The sequence below is a fragment of the Abramis brama genome (assembly GCF_963993115.1).
Source record: "Abramis brama genome assembly, chromosome: 23".
NCBI lineage: Eukaryota > Metazoa > Chordata > Actinopteri > Cypriniformes > Leuciscidae > Abramis > Abramis brama.
This window is the reverse complement of record NC_139985.1, coordinates 4,881,841-4,906,962: the sequence shown is the minus strand read 5'-3', so window position 1 is coordinate 4,906,962 and position 25,122 is coordinate 4,881,841. Positions and strand designations below refer to the sequence as shown.

Sequence of the window (25,122 nt, the reverse complement as noted above, 5' to 3'; positions counted from 1 at the left end):
TAAAGAGCTGCTTTACAGCAGAATTTGAATTTGTCTCATATTTGAAGTGGTTTGCATCATCGTTTCTGTTACTTTCCTGTTTATCACTGTGAAGCTTTTTTGAAACAATCTGTATTGTATAAGGTGACTTGACTTGACAAATGCTGAAAGTACTGAAAGTACAGTTGATTCATTTAACCTTTCAGTACTACTGGATAAAATTATTGCACAGACAGATATAGATTTCTAGCCAATTAGTATTTTAGAGCTGTGCATATCTCTCTTTCATTCATAACAGCCTAGAGTTAAGCAAAATGCAAAGATGTAAGTTCCTGAGAAACATTTTGTTCCTTTTCATTTTGAAGAAAACATAACTTCCTTCAATTTCGTTCAGGGTAACGCCTGTGTCTATTCTTCAGAAAGATGAGTCAAAATAAAAAGTGCCCTGCAGTTTTTCTCAGAGGTGGGGACCACTTGCTGCTCGCTGGGATGACGCTGATGCTGTGGAGAGGGTTGCTATGGCAACAGTGACTGAGATGATGAAGGAGAGAGCACCTGTTTTCACTCGTATGAAAAGTGAGGATGTGTAGGCATTCATGGGCGTGTGAGGGAGAGAGAGTGAGAAATGTACATTTATGCTGAAACGAATCGGAGCCGGAATGCAGATGGCCTGGTCATCTGTGCACTTCCATGCCAGAGAAAGGACATGTCCGGCCCTCATCTTTCCAGCCAGAGACCATATATAGCATGCCATACTGGACAAACGAACAAAAAAGGAAAGGACTGCACCCAAATGCCAAGATTTAAAAAAAATTCTGCCACTTGGCTTGCCTGCCTGTTTTCTTGGTGGTTGCTTACCACGAGTCAAAAGAACCCTTCAACAAGTCACTTTAAAAATATCCTGTTAAATTTTCGGGAAAAAAGCCAACTGCGTTTGCTAAAAATTCACTGTAAAAAGACGATGACAATGTTTCCAGTATTATTGGATTATACTGTATATTGGTGCATGCATATTTTACAACTTATAACTGTATTTCATATACTTGAACTACCAAAATCAGCTTTTTACCTTAAACTGCACTGATTACCGTCCATAACCTGTCCATAAAACAACACCAACATGACACTAACATAATGCAATAAACAGAAACTAAATAACAGAAAATGAAACACAAAACATCCCAATGTTCATTTACTGATAACAAATATGAGAAGAAACAAACCTATTTAAACTCCATAAAATATAATAATGTTATGTTTTTTACAGTAAAATATACAGTTTTTAATTGTCTTTACTCCTGAAATCCATCAGTTTGACAGTATTTTAATGTAAAATGACAAATAATGCGATGTTAAGTTGTGTGTTCACACTTGTAGTTCTGTTCTCTTGGTTCTTTTGGTCCGAACCAAAAAAGAAAATTATATATTTAATCCTGGTTCGCTTAGGTGTTCACACTGTCATTTTTAAGTCCGAACCTAAAGATTTAAAGAATTAAAACCTAAAGAATTAAAATTATGACGTATATTTTGCAACGTAACTTACCCAACATTCAAAACAATGCTGTTGGGCTAAACGCACTCATTGTAGGTCTGTACATATGATGGTATTTTTTACCAGCTTAGGAACTTGTGAACAGCTTATAACATGTGTAACAGAGACAAAACGGTTCCAGGAATTCCCGTGTTACACGAACAAAGATCTAGTGCAAGGAGATGGCATTTCCGAGGCCTGTACTGTACCGGACTGTAATGGGCAACTTAACTCCTATGACGAGAAAAAACAGGTACGCTTGAGCATTCCGTCATTTTTAGGGTTGTATCTTGTGACATCACGTCCCGTTTTTGGTGTCTTTGGTCCGTGTTGTGTTCATATTTCATTAGAACCGCACCAGAGTTCGTTTGGAAGCGGTCAGAGACCCATCTTTTCAGCGTCTTGGTCCGCTTGTTTGGTGGCACCAGGGTTCAGATGTCAGAGTTCACACTTATGCAAATGAACCACACTAACTGAGCAATCGCACAAGGGTTTGTTTTAATTCAAAAAACCAAACATGCCAAGTGTGAACACACCCTAAGTCACCCTAAGTATCTGCCAACAGCATAATTTAGACAAGCAAATGTCACTTTTTGGTCTCAACGGACATAGGTAACAGAGACTGAGCTGGTTAATATCAGCAGAGAACCTTAAACTCTCCTGAATGAGAACTGAATGACAGAAAGAGCTTTTTTTGGTCAGTAATATAGGCTATAGAAGCCAGCTGCTCTCCAGCATAAATGGCTTAATCAAGGTGGTAGGGTACATATCATGAACTACCTAACACCCTATCTAACACCCACTCTGACACTTGAAACAGTGTGTTCATAGAGGCACAAAGGGCAAATTACCCAGACTTCAATAACACAACATGTTAAAAGAGGAACTGGCCAATCGATATTTGTTGTGTGGAATACGGTTTAACCAAGACATTAATGTTCAGTGTATGGCTCGAACCCACAATTTAATTCAACTCAAGTCAAAAAATATTATTTTTTTTACCCTGATAAAATAGGCATTCATCTGGTACCTGGTATCTTATTCACTAAAAGTCTATCACCACAAATCGGAGCAGATCACTTGTTGGCAGATGTAATAAAAGAAAAGCAAATGCTGAAACTATTCCTCAAAAGTTAATTAACTTAACCTTAAAAACCTAATAAACATTTCCCTCACCTTTTACTAGTGAATATCAATCTTTATCTTATATTTACTGGATTTAAAAAATGTTTTATTAACATTGCACACATGCATATTTTAAAGCCATGTATATCTAAAAATGTATTTACTATAGAAATTCCCATAACATTTCCAGAGATTTCCAGATATAAAACATGGTGATATGTTTCTCTTCTCAATTATATCTTAATAATAATAATGCTAAATAAAATAATTTTGAAGCGATGCTGACTGTTCACACACTAAAACCGTCGCTTACAGATGCCTGTAGGTCACATTGTGGAAAAAATATCCCATAAAGTCCCTTGTAATCAAGGGTCGCCAGAGACACTATTCAAAAACCAATAAATTATTGGATCTTTTGAAGATCAGACAGAAGTCGCATGTGAAAGCCCTCCCTCATCCTTCAGCCACTGGCTCCGCGGATAACATCTGCTTTCTGATTGGCTTTCAGCAATGTCAATCATCCCCCCAAAATCACTCCTAGAGGCTGACAAGTCATACAAGCCCATGTTTTTTCCTAAATGAGAAGATATCTTTGAGAAAACCACAGAGTACAATATATATTTGAAGATGTAATACACCTAAATTGTCAATGAATGATAGGCGTAATCAACATTATTAAGCTTAATAAATGTCATTTCTAACATCGAATTATTCTCATTTAGACCGCACACAGAAACATCCATAGAGAATATATCAACCGTTTATTATGAAGATAGACTAGCACTAATATAATTTTTAATTTCGAGTAGGCTATATATGAATCCTAAAGCAAATGCATTTGAAACAGCATCGATCGACGCTTCATCTCGTTCATACTACAGCGGATTTAAGCTCATTTTCCTTCATTCAAAATGAATATAATTAGCTCAGATCGATAAATCCATTCTAATTTCGATCATTTAATATAAACTCTCCCTAAACGGGGTGAATGAAAGCCAGTGTCGTTAGATCCCGTTTCGTTACCTTTTCAGCGTCGTCGCCGCTCCATCACTGTGCGGGTCCCCCAGCATCAGCATCAGCGTCCCGTGTCCTGCATCCACTCCAGCATCAACATCCCGCACTCTGATTGGACACACGTATACAAGCTCGGCCCCCGAACGCATAAATGAGCTTCAGATTTAAAGGGCCAGCGCATAAAAGTGAGTGAGGAGAAGCGTCGACCACGAGGCGTTGTCATTCGTGTAGCCTATCTTGTATGGCACTGTATTATCAATTGATATGCTCAATTTGAAGTCAGTGTCGTCTATAAATACTGTTAACACAAAGGTTAAAATAAGGTTAAGCTATGACGACCAAAAGCACACATAGGACAATTCTTCAAATTAACTTACAAATGAGGAAATCACAAGCAAATATATAATTCTAATAATATATAACCTAATTTAATATATATAGGCCTATATATATATAAAATCTGTATATATACAGTAGGCTATATTTATTTGTATATAATATAGCCTACAGTACATTTATTTGTGTATATTTGTATATATACACACACAAACAGGGCCGTACCCAGCATTGAGGTACCCGAAGTGTATAATGAAAGTTGTGAAATAATTGCCTAATATTAACTCTAATTTGGTGCCGCAATGATTCGCACATCGCGACGATAACCGACCTCCTCATCTGAGCTGCTTCAGCACTCAAACACCGCTCGTCGTCAATGTCAACATGTTTGAGATGACCGATCAAATCACAGTAGGTTTTTAAGTTCACAGAAGCGCGAGCCGAGCGCGAATTAAAGCTTGACGCTTCAGTTAACGGTCATACAGAGCGAGATAAGATGCAAGTAGCTAAACTAAACAGCTGTTTTACGATAGAAGATTTAAACGGCCGACAGAAAAAATCAGTTTACAAAGACTGTAGGCTATCAATGGGAAGGGAAGATATACGTCAAGATAAAGAGACTGAGCGAAGAGAAAGAGAGAAGGTGATGGAGATGAGAGAGGAAGAGCAGGTATTGCATACTTTGCCCAGAATTAAATTAACATTATTATTGGATTCAACACAGATATAGCAAAATAATCCTTGAATCATTCCTTATTTAAGGCCATTCCCGTTTCGAATATGCTATTTGTTTATTGTCAACAATAAGCATTAACATTCTGCATTTCCATTTTGTACATGGATCATTCATTGCAACATTTAAACCGATTCTCATGTTTAAGAACCTGTTATCTGCTTTACAAATAAGTTATGCTACTGCCCACTGACATGCTTTTAAAGCTACTGTTATCCATTTTTTGGCCTTCAAACACCTTAAAATGCATATGTGTAGATCAGGAAAATCTAAATTTTGATTTTATTTTGATGTATAGTTTGATGTTTTTGTAGTTTGATGTTTGAATTTTTATTTTTTATTTTTTTAAACCAGTGAAAGGTTTAAAGTTAATTTAGTACTACTTACTGCTTTTCTCATTATGAATTCTGTGAAGGTCACATCTAAGAAGTTTGCATTGAAGTTGACGTGAGCTACCCACTGTCTGCGGCCATGCCAATCATATGCAGCCAAGTGTAGTCATGTGACCACTGCTGTAATTGGCTTTGATGCCTCCGGTGCTCTGTGATTGGCTGCCTGTCACACACTTCCCCTCCAGCTCTGACTCCAGACCAGATGCTTAAGATTGGAGACTGTCAGAGGACTGTCAGTTTCTGAAGAGAACAGATACATTATAAGAAGATTGTAACCACAGATGTATTGCTGTTGTTTAAGGAGTGCAATATAATTTTGGGCTGTTAAATTTAGCCTGCGGGAAATATTATAATAATAAGAAATTAAATCCATTTAATGTTCATAATGAGTAAATTGCAAGGTATGAATAAAAACATATTTGAGACAATCTCTTTAGGGTCTGTTATCTTTTTTAGCAGCTTTAACTGGGTTTCTTCTTAAAATGAAATGTTGATTTCAACGTGATATGTATTTACAGCAAATGACTTAATTAGCCTGTGCATGACTCAACCTTACCAACCAGTCCCTAGGTGGTGTGAATAATGTCTGATCACAGCGCTTTTACATGCTACAAGCCGCCCTGGTGCTGAGGGATTTTAGCAAATGTTGACGCTGAGCGTGTGTGACAGTGGGTGGACAAGAAAACACGTACACAGTTACACAAACACACGTCATCTGCATCAAGTTCCATTATCAGAAGGCCGAGATCTTTACATAAAGGCACAACTGTGATAAAGTACAGTATTTAATTGCACAGAAAACTAAGAGAGGAAAATGTTTGCAAAATCTCTGCATGTTGTTCCCACAACATCATTATTGTTCTCATCCTCTTTCACTGATTACCAAACAAAATCAATTGTTGTCCTTGTTTGTGGCCTTTGGGGAAAGAATTTAATTATCAGAGCACAAAATATTGATTATTTAGTGAGTGAGCGTTTGCTATTTTTGATTCCAGTCAAATTGCAGAGAGCCGCAAAGTTCATTTCAAAATGCAAAATTATTCCACATTTCATGTTACATAGCATAGCTCACATTGAGACGAATGGTCCTCTGATGACACCTAGAGGTCATGTAAAAAATTGCAAATTTTCATCTTCAAACTGTGAATTTGTGTGGATTTTATCAATGCATATGCAGTTCCTAAATTACATACGTTGCAATGTGGACCAGCTCTACTGATGTTGAATCAATTAAGAAAAGTAACAAAGAAAAAATCCTCAACATGCCGCATGATTTGATGTAGGCCTATAATTCATGTGTGTCTATGTAGCACAAATGTTGCAAGATCAATTACACAACCAAACTTTGTTACTTAAGTTTAGGCATTTCAAATTGAAGTATGAGATAAGATCTTAGGATAAGAAAGAGAGGTTGACGTACCTTTTCTCCAAAATGTCATTTTCCTGCAATGAGTGACAGACACCAATACAAGAGACCATGTCAATTTTAGTTTTTTGTCTTTATTCTTCTCCAGTCTGGAAACAAATTGCAGGTTCATTATTTTCATAATCACATTACATGACATGATGCACCAAAATTTATCTTTTAACAGGAATACATTGAAAAGAACACAATATTTCACAATGAATACTGGACTCACATTTAGCCCATTGCACTTACAACAGTGAGTGAATCTTCATTCGTGAGAGAATTTTTCACTTTTTTCCTCGTGTTGTTTTACCCAATTCCCAGTTTAATTTATAATACATCTGTTTATTCACTCTGAACCCTCTTTTCTGGCACGGTCATGATGGAAGCCACTTACATATTTTTCCGTTGTTTTTAGATTTAACAAACACAATAGTATAGAAACCCTACACAGACCAAATGTTTTCGGATTGTAAGTTTCGATTTTTTTTTTCCACTGTAGTCAACAGTCATTGAGAGCCAGCAACATATATACTATGATATTTTTTTTTCTCATAATAATAACAATAATCATCATTATTCTTTTATACACAAAAGCACAAAAGGTTGGCAGCAAGGCCGGCGTGAAGTTGCACAAGACGGCCATCATTTTACTCATGATATTTAAACACTGTACAAAATAACCAAAGTCAGTATTTACAGCGACAGTTAGTCTATATGTGTGTGTGTGTATGTGTTTGTGTGTTTACATGCCTGTTTGTGTAGATATGTCCGTGTTTGCGTATTTCTATCTATCACTGTGGCCGGCTTTTGTGGTGGCAACTTTGGCTCATGCACTTGTTATTGAATATCTCCATGGTAACAGTGATGTAGAAGAGTTATTATTCTTCATCATAGAGTCTTGATTGCCTAAACAACATTCCAGTATCAAAAAGGAAAAGATTCACCTCTAATCAACGCACCTCGCAAACTCAAATGGTGATGTTTGTGCTTTCAATGTGCATGCCCTGATTTTCATATGAATGGCATGGAGGTGAATTCATGCTACATACTGTACAGTGATCACGTTTACAGCAAGTCACCTTTGAATCTTCTCCAAAGCATAGTTTTGACTGTGATGACATTATCAATTTTACATATCCACGTGCCTTTAAGATCATGTAATTTTCTGCTAACATAATAATGGTATTTATTTTCCATCTCTCGGTGGTAATCAGATATGTATTGCACGAAGACCTGTGTGTGAATTCGAACACGAATGTAAAACGACGTTTCCCTGTCGGAGGAGATGAAATAACGAGTGCATAAGCTGTGTGCCCGACTTGTCGCCTGATCAAACTGCAGACACGAAGAGCGAATGACAGCATTACAAAGAGCCAAAGAGAGCTGAGCAGAATCATGCTGCAAGCAACAGAGATGGTGGATGTCCAAGACCAACAGTCCACACAGTTAACCCTTTGGCAACAGATTCCCTGAAAACTAGGGAAGACGAGGGCTTTCATAAACATGCCACTAAAATAATAAGAAAGAAATCTAGTAGTTCGATATTTTCATACATACAAGGTAAATACAAACATGTCCCTAGTCATATTTGAACATATCGTAATGCAGTATCGGTGAGGGATGTCGCAGTGGGAAAAGGTTTTACATGGATTATTGCATAGAACATTTGAAATTAGTTCAAACCCTTTTTCTAGGTGGATCTACATATCAGCAAATGTGTTTTTTTGGAACATCTGGATGGGCGAGATGGTGATGGTTTAGTTTATTGGGGTTTGTAGAAACTTATTTTACCTGTCTATGTATGACAATCACATCTGCGACGAGGAACTTGAATGCAAAATTATTGTGCTCTGTACGGATTAGCATGCTATTGCTTCGGGGGGGACATAAAAAAAAAGGTTTAGATTATCAATAATGACGAGGATTTTTTTTTTAAAGGTATAAATAATAATAATAATAATAATAATACCAAACATTAAACAAAGAAATACCCGAAATATAAATACATAAACACACAAATAATTATCTTACAATAGCAGTGTGTTAACGAGAGATATGTACATGTTCAGCAGTATACACTTGTGCAAAATAAATCAAGTAAGGATGATATGGAACTTTAAAAAAATGTGTGAGGTATACAAGTAAAAAATATTAGTAAGGCTCTTAATTTAAAAGGAAATTAGGCGAAACTGATAAGAAGCTAACAAACAAAAACTAAAAAACAAACAAACAAAAAAAAAAACAAGGAAATTTAGGGAATTCTGGGATAGGGTAGCGATGGCTTAATGGTTGATAAAAGAGGGACATGACTATGCTAACATTCTGATATTACTGACCTCTGCACTTGACTGATAGTTTTACGTTAAATAACCAGCTTTTTATACAAGGTGCACATGGCTTCACCCTTAGAGACTCTGAAAAGTTGTCTAGATATGGATTCATATATATATATATATCTCATATATGTATACATATATATTTTTTTTTTGTGCGTGCATTCCATGTACACGGTTTACACATTTGCATTCATTACACACGTGACAAAAAGGTTAGGGAGGAACAAAAACATTCATAGAGAGGGTCAATCATCGCCATATTGGAATGTCAAGATCTTAGAAATCGAGCGTACATTTTTTAAACAGTTTGTTTTAAGCCTTTGTAAGGTAGTTATTCTCCTTCACTGCTACGGTCTCTTTGAGTCTGGGCAGAGAAGTCTTCATTAGGACTGCAAAAAGCTAAGAACTGCAGCTGCTTGACATCTTCATCATTTTGGAATAGGGAGGGTCACCTGAGCACAGATTATGTCATATAAGGGAAGACATAATTGGAAAAACCTCAAAAAGAACAGGCAGTTTGGCATTTTGGGAACTGTATTTGCTTCAATAGCAACTATGGAAACACTTTGGAAGAAAGATTTAGCCTCCGGTTTTGGTTGCTATGTAGATATCATTGGATAGACCGGGCCTGTGAATTTCATCCTAATGTTTTCATTGGAAACATCTGGAGAAGAGATAAAAGAAAGAAATATTACAATTTTCCCAGCATAGTCAGAGTGCAGAGTTGGTCAAATGCTCATGGAATAAATGTTATTAGAGGAATGTTTTGGGTTCAATGCAAATTAAGCTCTACTGATAGAATTTATGACAATGTCCATTACCACAGAAAAATAATAATAATTGCCTCAATGCTCAGGTTAAAATGCAATTACAGTGGAAGTTCAAAGGTCCAGGCAAGAAATATTAAAATAACCCCAACTGTTTCTAAAGTACATGCTTTTATACATGTTGGCAGGAGATAGAATCACTTGGATAGAATCACTTACTGACATTGTATAAAACCAAAAGTCAATATCTTAAAAAAAAACAAAAAAAACAACAACACACATTTCCACCTAAAGAATGACAATTTAGACTCATTACAACTCAAATGGGATTTAACAGAATAATTAATGTAAGTGATTTAACAAAAACACAAGCTTCATATGTCAGTTTTAAAACACTGGCCCAGTTTACTTTCATTTTTGACGGTTATAAAATGTAGTATTCTTCTTAAACACTAGAGGGCAGAAGAGGCTGAATTTCTCACACCAACATCTTTTTAACAGTATTAAACATTTGTGTGCACCATGTGTAAACGAGCTTAACAAAGTTGTAAACAAAGTTGACATTGTCACCACACATTTGTATAAATGGCACAAATTACAATGTCAGAAAAGATGGAAAACTTGACTTAAAATGTATGGCATTATGTTCAGCAATACTACTGCATTTACATGCACTACTAGCCTTAGCAAATCTTAAAAAAAACGTTTTTGAGGTTGCATGAGGAGAACAGTATATTACTTTTAATGTGATTATAGTGACTAGAATGACACTCACACCTTCCACTGTGATTGCATAAGTAAACCACGCTGATGTATGGAGCAGGATTTTGATTGGATAGCCGAGAGTTGAATCGGATTAGCCGTGATTTAAGGAGCCCCTAAACCTGTTTTATCCCAGATCCTTACTTTGGATCTACACATGCAACTCACACACTGACAGTAAAATACCACAACAGTCACCATGATACAATACCAGCAACAGTATGAGGAGGAAGAGACAGACCACAGGTAGATAAAGGAATGGAAGAAATATGACTACTGCAGGAAAGGCTATGTTCAGCAGAGAATAAGAGGTTCAATAGGACATGAGATTTTATGGCCATATTTCACAGTACAATTGGTGAATACAAAACTAATCCATGTACAGAACTTTAAAAAACAAAACTTTTTTTTTTTACCCTTACTGTTTCGGTTTAATTTCTGGTACAACTCTTTGAAATGGAACACTGTGCAATTTTGATTGCGTTTTGATTAATGTGATTCATCAGAATATCGTCAGCACAAAGATGACTGAGCTTTGCACGGATGCTAATGATAATCCAAGCCCACTGATCTGCCTGCTAATTATAGCTCACTTTGACTGACCCAATTCACCCATGCTGAATAGTGAAAGGTTAGATTTCAGTGGCCTCGGATCAGGGTCAGCTAATCTGAACTCTAACCTTTGACAGAGCAAGTGGCAGAGGACATAGTTGCACAATTGCCCTGCCTGAAGTACAGGTCAAGAAACAAAATCACTCTGAGAAGAAATGCTCTGTCCTTCTGCATTAAACAGCTAGTCATTACCTTTTTTCACAGCCCTAGCTGCATACAACTGTAGTCAATGTATTTGCATTCTGATTTTCACACACCTGGTTTATTTCCCACAATGCAATGAGACTGTACACTGACAACAAAGTTAAACGGGTAATTTGTCATAATGACATAGATTAGACAGAATTCAATTTGGTATTTAAATTGCCTGAAGTAGAATTATTCAACTTGTTCTGAGTTGCGGAATAAAATACTCACCAGTGTCCTCAGGTGTACCCCGCCCTCAGGCTAAAGATGTTAAATGGCAGCAATAAATTCATAGGTTTTTCCAGTTCTAACTCCACGTCACCCCAACTTATGCCTGAGGAACAATCGAGCAAAACAAAAAAAATTCCAATGGGTTTAAAAAGCTCATATGTAGTTCATAATCAAGTAATGCAAGAAATGTGTCAACACTACTCTTACTACTTTTTAACTAGCTTAACCAGCATGGCTACCAATCTAGCGCTAACTAGTATAAACCACATTCAACAAAATTCATGCAGATCTTTTCAGAAGGTTATTGCACAGTGTTTTCTTCACCTTTTTATCAGCAGATCACCAAAATGAAGTAAACTTCTTCCCGAGAGCAGATACAGCTGTATAAAAGATGAGCAAAACAAAAACACATTTTAGGTGCCATATCTTAAAACATCTTGGGCCATATTAACAATGAATTTGATCTTACCACTAGAAGTCCTCCTAAGGGTTCTTAGCTAGGGGTTTTAGCTTAAAACCTATTCACAAAACTCATAAGAGAAAGTTTTACTAAGGAACTCTTAATATAAGAGCAAGGCTTGGTTGAACTCATTGCTATGGATGATGTCACCTTCTTATGAGCGCACTCTTTTAAATCTTTTAAAATTGGTAGAGAAGTATAGCAGGCAGACAGCTTATGGCCACTTGACCATAAGCATTGTTTAATGGCAAGGAATAGACACCGCTGAATTCAGTCTCTTGAGCTGATGTTGCTATTGGAACGGAAGGATTACTGATAACCTCATAGTTTGTGGGTAGCTTCTGTTCTAGATCAGGAAGCAAGGTTTGCCTTGGCCTTTGATGGGCAGAAAGTGTGTCTGCTTGGGGTTGGAAGGACATGCTCTGTGCAGGATAAGGTAGGGTCTGCCCTGGTAAAGGTGCATTTGGTTGAAATCCCTGGTGACTGGGCTGCTGCAAACCAAGATCAGACTCATAAGTAGGCTGACCGTAGCTATGAGTCTGGTATGGCCCTGGGGTCTGATAGGATGAAGGTTGAGGAGGATGAGGTTGGAAGGTTCCAGGCTGGGAATGTGAGGAGGTTGGGTTGAACTCATTGCTATGGATGATGTCACCTTCTTATGAGCGCGCTCTTTTAAATCACACACAGTGGTTGGTAGAGAAGTATAGCAGGCAGACAGCAGGAAGTAGAAATATATAACGTGAACATGATTTTGGTTCATATAAATTATAACCAAATAATATTACCTAGTAATATAAATCCCCCCATTTTTATTAACTTACAGGTTACAAAGTTTATTGTAGCTATGTGGATGCTCAGTTTTTCCTGTCGTTTTAAAACATTTGGCGAAAATCTTGTGTTATAAGAGATGAAGTGCTATGCACAGGCTGTTTTGGCTATGGCTAGACAGCAAATACCAGACTAAGACATGCTTCTCTGCTCCTAAACATTAAAACATTAGCCTTTTCAAACATAATATTTTTAAAGAAAATGCAGTACTTATTCATAGAAGCAGTTAATTTACCCTTGCATTGAAAATAAGCAAAGACAGTCTCCAAAATGTGTGCGGGTCGAGCTGTAAATTTGAGGATCCTCTGGAGTTACAAGGTTTAGTCTTAGTATACAGTTCTATTCAAGTTCTTGTATAAAGTATAGGGCAAAAACAAAGAGTTTTAAAAAATAACGTTATTGACTGGTATTTTTTTCTAATCACACTGTTTTCGGAACGGTAATGTTACAGAAGGAATGCATGAACAGAAACGTTAAAATACTGATTCTGCTCGGAGTGAACCCATTAATTTTTTATTTTTCCGTTTTTAAGCCCTGATTAGGAGCAACTTTTAGCCTTAGGATTTTTTGTGAATACAGCCCCAGGGCTGAAAGGCTGTAGATTCAATCCCAAGTAGAAGTAACTCAGGAATTGAGAATTACTGAGATCACAGTACTGCTCAGGCCTCAGCCATTTTTCACTTAAACCCAGGATACCCTTGGGTGCTATCCCTGAAATTACTGTAGTGAACGCTGTTCTGGAAGAAAAGCATCTGCTAAATGGTAACTAATTACTATCCTAAGTCAAGACATGCCACATATTCTCCATAACATCTGTCTCTATCCCTGTTGCCAAAATTTTGATTGCTTATGTTTCACAGTTCCATACCATCTCCTAATTTTCCAGCTTGCTCCGCTGCTCCTCCCTGCAGGATCTTTGTAAGAACATTATCTCCTTCTGCAGGTGGTTGTGCAGCGCTGCCTATACCCCCTGGCCGGGGTACTGCCTTTGAACCTGTAAAGACAAAAGGCACATAATCTTTTGCTTAGATCATACATCAGTAATGAAATATGTTTCCCTATCTTGCTGAAAATCTAAACTATACTAGTTACTCTGAACTAACTGAGTTATTTTCACTTACCGATTCCTGTAGCAGGAATCTGGGGGGGTTTTGCAGCCTGAGGTACAGCTTTTGATCCAATAGCAACTGCAGGAGTTGGTGCAGGTGCAGGAGCAGGTGCAGGTGCAGGTGCAGGTGCAGCAGGCTCAGATTTTACCTGCACAACCAATGAGGGGCAACGTTAAAGAAACGATTAACTAATTGAAAATAAATTAAATATTTGTCAATCACGCTTTCAAGGGCAAGTTTATGTATAAAACTTAAAACATGCCTCATATAACCAAATGTGAAATGTGGTTTTACAGTAAATGTATCTTAAGCAAGATTCATGGAAACTCACCACAGCAGCAGCTGGCTGGGTGGTGGGGGGTCCTCCTGGCTGTTGTCTTGCCTGTGCTGGAGCCTGACCTGGCTTAGATTGCTGCTGAGTTATACCTGTTCCCATGCCAGCAGCTGTGGTTGTGGGCTGAGTTGCTCCCATTGTGTTTGCTGGCTGTTGCCCAGGTTGCTGTGGTGGCTGCTGCTGTGTACGGGTTGTTTGTCCCAATTGGTGTTGTCCTTGCTGCCCTGTCTCAGGTGGCTGAGACCCTGTCTGCTTGGCAGATGCTTGCTGGCCAGATGTGGATCGCTGCTGTCCTTGCTGTGGTTGTGGTTGCTGCTCTCCAAGACCCTGCTGCGGCCTAGAACCTGAAGGGGGCTCCTGCCTCCTGGATGAGCCTGGTTGCCTCTGCCCCCGTTGTCCACTTGAGCCATGGTGGTGGCCTGATGGATCACGGGAGTATTCTCCTGAGTCTCTGTGGCCAGCAGATCGTGGATCTGAGGATCTTTTCTGTGTGGAGGATGTTGTGGCACGGCCATCTGAGCGGGTGGAAGGATCTTTTGGATGTGATCTTGAAGAACGAGACGACCTAGGATCATCTGAAGAATGACGGGAAGAGGAGTGTCTTCCTGAACTGCTGCCATGGTGACGGTGTTCCCGAGATGAGGTGGAAGAAGAATGCCGTTGATTTCCATACTCGTCTTGAGGCCATAGGTCTTCCTCAGGGGGCTCATCATAGTCATGGTAAGTGTGCTTAACATTGCCCCTCCTGCTAGAGGATGAGTGACTTCCACTCCCATGGTGTCTAGAGCGATCTGACCGAGCTTCACGTGGTTTTTCAAACCAGTCTGTCTCCTCCTGACCCAAATGATAGGCTTTTCGGGAAATGAAGGAAGAAAGTCAATACTTTGTGCTATAGGAAATGCCAATGGCAAAGAACAGTATCTGAACACACTGAAGCCATGCAACGCTCAAATCCCAAAGATAACAGCCAAAGAAAAAGAAAAGGAAGCCAACAAAAACAGCCATCAATGAGAAAAACCAAAAGACAGATTGTACAGACATTTGAATCACAATCTCAAAAAGATAAAAGATTACACCATGCAGTTCATGCAAAAAAAGGCATATATGGTTTCATGCATTTATTAAAGCATTCACAATAATAGTCCAAACTTTTGTTCTCTCTGCCTTCAAGGCAAGATCATTGGCATGCAAGTTTTTAATTGTTGGATGCATTTTAACAGGCAGTTTTTAAATTCAGCACCAGTTACCTTCACTGTCTGAAACAGCACAGTGCATGTCATCTGCAAGGTAAGGGTCATCTGGCTTATATACATGACTCTTAGGTATATCCCTTATATGGTGGTCCTGTACATCTGGTAAGGAATGGCTGGAGCCATACTGATTTCGTACATCATGAGGATCTGGCACAGAGCCACGACCAATTCCCATGGGCTTTCCAACAGGACTCAGAGGACTTTCTTCTTCAGAGTTCTGTGTACGCATAGAAGGACGGCCACTGCGACCATGGGTGCCCCTCTGTGATCGCTCCATGGCGTCCCTCTCATAAGATTTACTTCGGTAGCCACTTGAGTCTCTGGAAGAAATTTTATCCATGCCATAACCTGTGGACCTTGATCGTCCAGAGCCATAAAGACGATCATCCTCTTCTAATGCCTCTCTTGATCCATAGTACTTCTGTTGATCATAGCTCTTTTTCACGCCAGTCCTGGACACTACAGTGCAGCTACCACCTGTTGATGTTGTCATGGTGTAGGAGGCTAGATCAGACTCTACATCTCGAGCTTCTTCAATTGGAGAAAACTTGGAGATTTTTTGCTCCATACCTTGCTTCCTATGTTTGCTACGTTTGGATGAAACAGCAGGTGCCAAATTTTTGGATGAGTGCTTCTGGCTGCTCATTCCCCCACTGCTGCGTGAAGGGTGCTTATAGTCATCATAATAATAACTAGAACCACTTACAGTGGTACTTGGATGTCCATGGCTGTCTACTCCACTTTGATAGGTGTTTGAAGTTCTTCCATATAAATTCTCAGAGCCATCGCCATAAGATGGTCCACGTGGGCCATTCTCACTTCCATAACCTACCCGTGACATGTCAGAGGACCCCATATTTTCTTTTGTGAGTTCACTGATATCATCAATCATTACATAATTTCTTGGTATATTTTGTTCTAGATTTGTGGCATAGACACCATCTGTTACATATCCTGATGATGGACTTGGAATACGTTCAGCCAAAGGTTGATCAGAGGGACGATACTGACCATAAGCATTGTTTAGTGGCGAGGAATAGACACCGCTGAATCCAGTCTCTTGAGCTGATGTTGCTATTGGAACGGAAGGATTACTGATAACCTCATAGTTTGTGGGTAGCTTCTGTTCTAGATCAGCAAGCGAGGTTTGCCTTGGCCTTTGATGGGCAGAAAGCATGTCTGCTTGGGGTTGGAAGGACATGCTCTGTGCAGGATAAGGTAGGGTCTGCCCTGGTAAAGGTGCAGTTGGTTGAAATCCCTGGTGACTGGGCTGCTGCAAACCAAGATCAGACTCATAAGTAGGCTGACCGTAGCTATGAGTCTGATATGGCCCTGGGGTCTGATAGGATGAAGATTGAGGAGGATGAGGTTGGAAGGTTCCAGGCTGGGGATGTGAGGAGGTTGGGTACGGTGTTGGCTGAAAGCCAATCTGCTGATAGGTGGCAGTGGGTGGTTGCGTGGGTGTGGGCTGGGCCTGTGGATATTGATATGGAACATATGAGGAGGTAGGAGGGTACTGAGATGCATTCAAATCAGAAGTAAACTGGTTGAGAGGAGCTGTACTTGGGCGTGACAACATTCCATTTTCTTCATAGGTGCCTGGTGCTACACCAGCTAATCGCAAATTATTCAGCTCACTATCTGACATGTAGTCACGTGCATCCCCAATGCATCGCAGGTATGCCAACTCTCTCCTCTCTCTCTCTTTAACCCTGGTTTCCTTGCGCTGGGTGATGCCCATTTCCAAGTATCGTAGCTTAGCATCAATCTCCTTCTCCTCTTCCTCTAACTCAGCCTGCTGTTTACGTAATTTGGTGGATTCTTGCTCTACGGCTTTCAGTTCACTCAGCAAGCCTGCCTTCATTGCACCCTGTGAAGGACGTGGCAAAACCCTCTGGGATGCTCCAGGGGAACTGTATATATGGGGAATTGCTGGTGTTACAATCGGTACAGGGGTCTCATCTGGTGGGGGACTGGGCAGAGTTCTCTTCACCTTTCTCATCATTGCATTCTGCTGCTGCTGCAAGGCAGACATCTGGAGAGCAGAGATTTTAGAGACTGATTAATATTACAGCAGCTACTGTAGAAACAATTTTGAGAGAACCATTTTTTCCTTAATTCTTTAAAAAGCACACAGATTAAACAGTTAACATGCAAAATTACGTAAATATCTTAAATATTGCATATACTGTATACAGACACAGTTGTATCACAGTGTATCATTTTGTATTACAGTATTTATCTATTTCATAAATAAAACCATCCAAAGCAAAAATTAAAATCCAAAAACATTGCAATGTATTGCAATTATAAATATATAGCCATGACACTATATTCTATCAATGGTTAGTGCTTTTAGAATCAATCAGGCAATACATTATACATAGATAAAAATGGTTACAATCCTATTTAATTGTAAAGACTTTATGTACTTAATAGTTTAGTGTTAACAATAAATAGTTTTTAGTTTACAAGAAATAAATAGTAAAACATAATATAATAAAAAAAACATCTGCATACCTACAGTAATGTGGAGTTAGAGAATCCATTAAAGAAATTCCATTAAACCACAAATTTGATGAAGTGACAGAAAAAATAGCCTCCTTTTAGCTGGTGTGCAGTTCTCTGAATGCACAAGCCAGAACATTCCTTCGACAGGAATTAAACGGAGAATGAAAGACTCAGACCTCTCTGACCAGCTGCTGACAAGCCGGAAGACAGCAGGGCAGACCCAGTATGCCTACTGTACACGTTGAGCCACCCCCTAGCATTTCAGAGACTTTGCCAGATATAGCAGTTTTTCTGTGTGTGTGTGTGTGTGTGTGTGTGTGTGTGTGTGTGTGTGTGTGTGTGTATGAGGTAAAGAGAGCGGGGAATGAATGGTAAATAAAAAAATAAATAGAGAACTACAGTAATTGAAAAAAATATGATAAAATAAATAAGTTGTCCAACCCCAACCTTATTAAAAAAAAAAAAAGTTTTTACCAGGAGTATTAGCCTATACTATTATTGGGCCCTACAGTGTATAAATGGTACAAATGGGGATTGAATTGTCTCAAATTACTATCTACAAGCTGTGGTTTTGTAGTCAACAACAGAAAACTGTAAAGTAAACAAATATTGGCAATGAAACGGTTCCATACCTGGCTCGCTGAGCTGGTTTGACTTTGGTATAAAGAGAATTTGGTCTTGGTTGGGTCCTCTGATGTTGGACTGAGAGGCTTAGGATCTGACATGGACCGTTGAACACTCTTTATGGGTCTCGGAATAGTCTGATGTCTCTGTGGTGATTCTGCAGTGAAGGCTTTTTGTTGGGGAGTCACATGTGCCTTATTAAGTTTCTCACTGGAAGGAAAGGTAGTCTCCAACATACGATGGGGTGATAATGGAGACACTGGAGAGTACAGCACTTGTGGAGATTTGGGTGGCTGACGGGAAGGAGATTCATTTTGCTGCTGAGCTTGTTGGTATCCAATTTCTAATGGGTCTGGCTTTCTCCTTTCAAACTTGGTTGGCATGGCACCAACTAATTGCAAACTAGTAGAATAGGGGCTAACAGTAGTGGGAACACTGAGCTGAGGAGCAACCACTCCGTGGAATTGTGCCTCTGGATCAGTTTGACAGGCTAAACTCTCTCCCTTTTGGGTCCTTTCTGGAGCAGATATGTAGTGAAGGAGTTCAACCTTTGATGTTTCAGCCATGGTAATGTGTATGGCTGGAGATATTCTACCCAACTGGTCTGACTCAGTTTGACATGAGGAGTCATTGGTGGTCTGAATGGCAATGCTGGATTTAGATGAATCACTCTTAGTCTCTGAAGTTGTTTCAGAATGTTTGGAGTATCTTGAACGCCTGCGGCGTATTGGCTGAGTGTCCCACTCACCCTGGTCTTCTTCATCAGTCTGAACGCTGCAGTCAGCTATACGTCTAGTTCTACGACGACGAGACATGAGTTTGTCCTCCGTGTCTTCATCATCAGTTTGGACACTGCAATCTGCAATTCTCTTTACAGACTCATCCTCTGATCCATTCCTCAAACGGGGCATAGAGTTTTGTTTCTTCATAATCCGACCATCTCCATGATCTTCACTATTCTTAAGGGACATCTCTGAAGAAGAGCTAGGCAAAGGCCTAGTGGACACTACTGCCTGGACCACCTGTCCATCAGCACATGGCAAGATCTGCACACTCTGGCCTTCTTGTGGAATAATTCTACCACTCTGATCATAGATAATTGAGATGGTTTGAGGTGTAGTTCCACCAACCATCACACCTTGAACAGCACCTTGAGCTGTTGTAGCTACTGCTGCAGCAGCTGCTGAAGCAGCAGCCGCCTCTGCTGCAGCTGCTTCTATGGCTGCTGTTTTCTGCCGCTTTTGTTCTTCAAGCTGCTGCTGGAGCTGCTGTTGCAGAGACTGAATGTGGTCTAGCTGCATCCTTTGTTGTGCCAGCTGCTCTCTTTGCATCACTAGCTGGGTTTCCCTTTCAGCCTGTTGCTGGTGAATAACCTGCTGCTTGATGGTCTGTAGTTCTTGAATCTCCCGCTGCATGAGAAGATGTTCTTTCTCTCTGTGCCTCTGGAGCTCTAAACGGTCCCTCTCCAACTCCTCTTGCAGACGTAGCTGACGCAATTTCTCCAACTCAACACGTTCTCGTTCCAGCTGCAAGATTTGCTCCTGTTGTTGTCGCAATCGTTCCTCTTCTTTTTCCTTCTCAATATTAGCAGATGTGGTTATAGTGGTACTGGAAGATGTATCTGGAAAGACTCGGGTAAATGCCTGGGTCTGCTTTTGTGGCACTGTTAATATTTGAGGTTGTGTCTGAGGCTGGCTTTGAGCTTGAGATTGTTCCTGACCTTTGACCAAAGACTGTGGTTGGGTTTGGGGCTGTGTTTGGAGTTGTGTTGTAGTACCTTCTACTGAAATATGAGCCAAGGGAGCCTGTTCATTTACAACTGATTGAACTGGCACTGTACTAGTATGTGCTGGTTGTACACTTTGCATACCCAAATTAGAAACAGGTTGACCAGTTTTAGGTGCTGCAGGTGTTGACATACTGCCAGGTGCTGTAGACTTTCCGAGGTAAACTGGAGCTTCCTGGGAAGTACTAGAAGGTGGGACACGTCCTGATGAAGTATCTGGAGCGGTTACTGAAAATCGATTTGGAGGAGGATATCTGTAAGGTCCCTGTGCATTAAGAGGCATTCTTGGGGTGACTTGAGGCAACCTGGTGAGGTTAGCAAGAGGTACAGCTGTTACATTGCCTGAAGGGCAAGGTCCATATACTCCTTTTAACATGGGATTAAGAACAGGGGCAGGCTGGGTGGTGATTGGCAGGGTGGAGGCAATTGGGGTGTTGATAGTAGAATATATCATGCCATCAGCTGTCCTCACAGCAGGGGGATATAAAGACCTTAGGCTAGCTTGTCTAGCATTGATTAAATTTGTAAGTGTTTGACCATGTACTGTTGGTCTGCCATCTGGACCATACAACAGGTTGGCTCTAATAGATGCTAGGCCTTGTTGAAGGTTAAGTCTGCCAGCAGGGCCTCCTCTCCCAGCACCATACTGCAGAAGCTCAGGATTACTGGTGTAACGACTACCAAACTGCTCCATGGAGTTAAGAGCAGCACACATTCTGCTAATCTCTCTAGCAGTAGTGGCACTGTACTGTGCAAGATTGGATTCTTGAAAACCACCTAGGTCACGTGAAGGATAACCATACTCTGCATTTATATTGGACAATGAGCCATACCTTCGCAAAGGTAACGGTGGAGCTGTATCACCTCCTTGATGGCGTAGATCGGTGTAAGATCCATATTGGGCACCCATTCCAAGATATCCTGCTTCATAGGCCTGCTTCATGGTGCTTAAATCCACTGCTAGGTCCCCAGGGTCAGTCCTCTGATAATATTGGAGACTTGAACCTGCTAGATTATTGTCTGACATAGATGGCTGAAGTCGTCCTGGAGGAGGCAAGGTAAAAGATTTGCGTTCATCTGCAGCCATTTGGATATTTGCTGTTTGGTAGCCATCTTTTCCAGGTTGGTTTTGCTGTCCAGGAGCTTGAGATGGCTCTGCAGATGGCTCTGATTGTGTTGTCGTACCTCTCTGAGCAAAAGGGCCTGAGCAACTACCTGCAAATGGCAACTTGTAGACAACATCACAGCAAGCTAACTGATTATCTGGTTTAATCTGTCCTGTGAGATCTAGAACCTCTACTGGAGGAGGCGGCTCCTCTCTTTTAACAATCTGGGTCACTGTAGCCCCCTGAGTGCTATTCTCATCTAACTGCACCATCATTACCTGGGGCTTCACTGAAGAGAGATTCATCACAGCAGGCTTGTTTTTTAGCTCCAAAGCCACACCACCATATATGTCATGACCAAGTGTAGGTGTGGTAGACGTAGAGCATGATAATGGTGGTGGAGGTAGCGGAGATATCTTGGGAATGGAAGTAACTGCTGTTTGTGTGCCTCCACCAGTGTTTTGGCTTACCACCAAGTCCTTCTTTAACAATATCGGTTGCACTTGATTAGCTAAGTTGTACCGGGCAAAAGATGCATTATGTTGATGTTGCTGGAGCTGTTGCTCAAGGAGCTCTTGTTGTTGCTGAAGTTTCTGTTGCTGTTTCTGAAGTTGCTGCTGTTGAATGCCTAGATTTTCCAGACATGCATCAATTTTTGGAATGGATGGATCTGTGATTATTGGCCTGGTCTGGGTCAGACAGACTGCAGATCCAACTCCTTGACCGAAGTCGACTCTATTTTGCAAAGGATCTCCATACACGACTGGTTGCTTTGGCTGTGATATGAACATGGATGCTGCCACAGTCACACTTACTGTTGTTGGTGTAGTTGTTGTCACCTGAGGTTGTGCCTGTGCATTTAGATTCATAATAAGAGGTTGCACAGCAGTATGACGACTTGGGGGTGTTTCTGCTTCAAGAGAGTATCGTCGTGTATCAGAAGCTAGAGATGTTAGGTCCATACCCTGGTCTGTCATAATGATTGGGGCAGGCTTCATTGGTGCTCTAAGATCCACTATATTATTACCAGGGGCAATTGTACCTTGCTCTACAACTCTTGAGGTACCAGGTACTGTGGAGATTCTACACAAGGATATGTTTCCTACAGGAAGAGATCCACTACTTTGGGAACCAGCAGAGGTGGCAGTGCTCACAGCCACACTAACTCGCTCTGATATCTGTGTCCTTTGCAAGCTATGTTGAGGTGATGGGTGAGCTGGATATTTCTGTGGTGATGTGGGTGACTTCATTGTTGTATATTGAGTTTGATAAATTGTCTGTTGGCTGTCTTTTGTTGGTGATGATAAAGGTGAGGTCGAGGAATTTACAGTCACTGGTTTGGTTTGACTGCTAGTTCCTGATCCCAATGTAATCACCATAACTGGGGAATCTTGGGAGGACTGTTGTCTTGCAAGACGTGGTGCCCCTGCTCTATGGGAGATCTGAGAGGTTTGAGTAGGTACCACTGTAGTAGTAGTAGTAGTACAAGGTGCAGGGGAACGCGTTGGACTGTGTGAGGGGGAAGTAGAAGGGGATGTGGAAGGACTTGAGCCTTTAAAATATGAGAACATCTTTGATGATAAGGAGGATGATCCAGGATCAGGCACTTGGCCCTGTACTGTCCCTTGTAGTCTTCCTTGAGACTGTGTGGGAGCAGGCTGCCTAACTTGAGACTGTGGAGAACCAGTAGAATGGCCTCCTTTAGAGGTTTGGCTGCTCATTCTAACTTGACTTTGTTGTGAATGACTCTGTGTAGAATGTACCCTTTGTGTCCCTCTTCCTGAAGGATCATTTCCAGAGAATGAGACTGGAGCTGAGATCTGGGTAGGACTTGTACCTGGACTCAGATTAGTGGTTCCAGAATCTAAATGGTGTTTTCTGTCTGTTTGAAGGACTCTTTCCTGGTTTTGTTGTCCTTGTCTTCCTGGTGCCCGTTGCTGCTGCTTTTGCATCATCTCTGCTTTTCGCATCATTTCCTCATAAACCTCTTCAGCGCTTTTTAATGATTTATCTGCTGTGGAGGGAGAGACAGCAGAGGATTTCTCTGTTGGAGAGTACAAAGACATAAATGTAGGTAGATTATATTCACTGCCAGACTTGTACAGCTTTGAACCCATTTCAAATCCTTCAGCTTCTGAATCCATGGAGGGCGAGTATTCTGAGCAGGACGATCTGTGGAGTTCTTCCATTTCTGCAGCTTGTCTGAGCTCCTCTGTTGGGGATGCATCTTCAATAGGTGAAAGGTTACTAGGAGGTGTCTTTGACCTCTCTCTGCGTCTCTGCGCCCTCAGTTCCTCTTTGTCCCTTTTAGTTTTTCTGGCTGTACTGCGAATCCTCTGCTGCTCTAAGTCTCTCATCTTCTCCTGCTCTCTCAGAAGTTCCTCTTCTTCTCGCAATTCATCTTCTTCTGAGGAGTCCTCAATGGTGGGCAGCAGTGGACCATGGGATCGATGCCTTGCTTTCCTTTGTTGCTTTGCTTCCTCAAGCCTTTGTCGTCTGCTAGGACTGCTATCACTGTCATCTTCCATTGATGACACAGAGGTTGGAGAAGTTCCAGAGGTATAACTTGGTGTGGTTGCAGGAAGGGTTGAAGAGTATTCTCCCCTTGACCTTTCTTCAGGTGACCCAGTAAGGCTTTCCATCTCAAGCTCAGGCTCCCTGAGGTCATGATCTGTGCTGAGTTCCATGTCACGATTGTAGCTATTTGTATTATTCAATTCTATAGTTTTAAATCGTCTCAGACCACCTTGTGAGGCCATCATGTCATCTGCTTCACCTGATTTGTAGTTATCAGTGCTTTTAGAGTCTTCTTCAAAACTGCTAGATTGCTGTGTTAGACGACGTCTCTCTTTTCCTAGATCTCCACTGTGTTTATGGCTCCTTTTTGTCTTTACCTGGCCCTCAACATCTGCTGTCTCTTCCTCATCTGCACTCATCTCCAGAATCTGTCTCCTCATGAACTCCTCATCTGTTAGATCTTTCTGTGACTTCTTCTGTCGGGGTGGTAATGGAGAAAGGCCACTTTCACTGCTGTCTTCCACATAATCATGTCTTAATTTACAGCTTAGATCATCCGATGCTTCTTCATCAGACTCAAATTCCTGATCTTGTGATATAGACAGAGATCGAGGTCTCTGCTGTTCTGCGGTGTCCCTTCCATCACGATGCTGTCCTTGGTCAGTGACTGTATGTGACTCCAACAGAGGTCGCATTGAGCTTTCCAGTTTTGTTAGTTCAGATGGACTTGGGGGGCTGCGTTGTTCAGAGATCCCCCTCTCATTGAGCTTTATAGAGTCTTCTTGGATCAAGCCTGTAATCTCACTCTGGGAGCTGGATATACCATCTGAGGAGTAGCCTGTATCACTCAGGCTCTGTGTGCTAGACTTGTTTGAATCCTGTAAATACAGAGGATAATGCATTAGGTGCATTAGATATGCATTAGATATATGTCATAAATCATTTAAATTAAACTGAAAATTTTACAATATCAACATTTAAAACATTCATAACACGGTTTATCAAATACAATTAACAAAACATGCAAATGGCACAAATTAGACAAGCATGCAAAACAGAGTGGATGATCATCAAAAGTGAATCTAAATAGTGATGAAGTTGTAAATAATAAAACTAGTTAATGATGTTGATAAAAATGGCATGCTTATATTAACAAATGATAACTTAGTGTATGTCACA

At 40.5% G+C, this 25,122-nt stretch overlaps 2 protein-coding genes across 8 annotated transcripts in view; both read right to left on the bottom strand.

Moving 5' to 3' along the window:
* The window catches only part of erc2 (ELKS/RAB6-interacting/CAST family member 2), a 49,192-nt gene extending 45,471 nt beyond the window's left edge, over positions 1-3,721 (bottom strand). For all 6 annotated transcript variants that reach the window (XM_084100198.1, XM_084100201.1, XM_084100199.1 and 3 more), the window contains exon 1: positions 3,659-3,721. The gene's annotated coding sequence lies outside the window, so the exon portion shown is untranslated. The remainder of the gene's footprint in view (positions 1-3,658) is intronic.
* A 2,869-nt stretch (positions 3,722-6,590) lies between these two features.
* bsnb (bassoon (presynaptic cytomatrix protein) b) overlaps positions 6,591-25,122 on the bottom strand; it is a 95,871-nt gene continuing 77,339 nt past the window's right edge. For both annotated transcript variants that reach the window (XM_084101162.1, XM_084101163.1), the window contains exons 5-12: positions 18,543-24,821; positions 15,394-17,434; positions 14,144-14,997; positions 13,825-13,960; positions 13,572-13,697; positions 11,740-11,795; positions 11,416-11,518; positions 6,591-9,521 (exon numbers count right to left, since the gene is read on the bottom strand). In XM_084101162.1, coding sequence (XP_083957288.1) covers positions 11,755-11,795; positions 13,572-13,697; positions 13,825-13,960; positions 14,144-14,997; positions 15,394-17,434; positions 18,543-24,821 — 9,477 coding nt within the window. In that variant the 3' untranslated portion in view covers positions 6,591-9,521; positions 11,416-11,518; positions 11,740-11,754. The remainder of the gene's footprint in view (positions 9,522-11,415; positions 11,519-11,739; positions 11,796-13,571; positions 13,698-13,824; positions 13,961-14,143; positions 14,998-15,393; positions 17,435-18,542; positions 24,822-25,122) is intronic.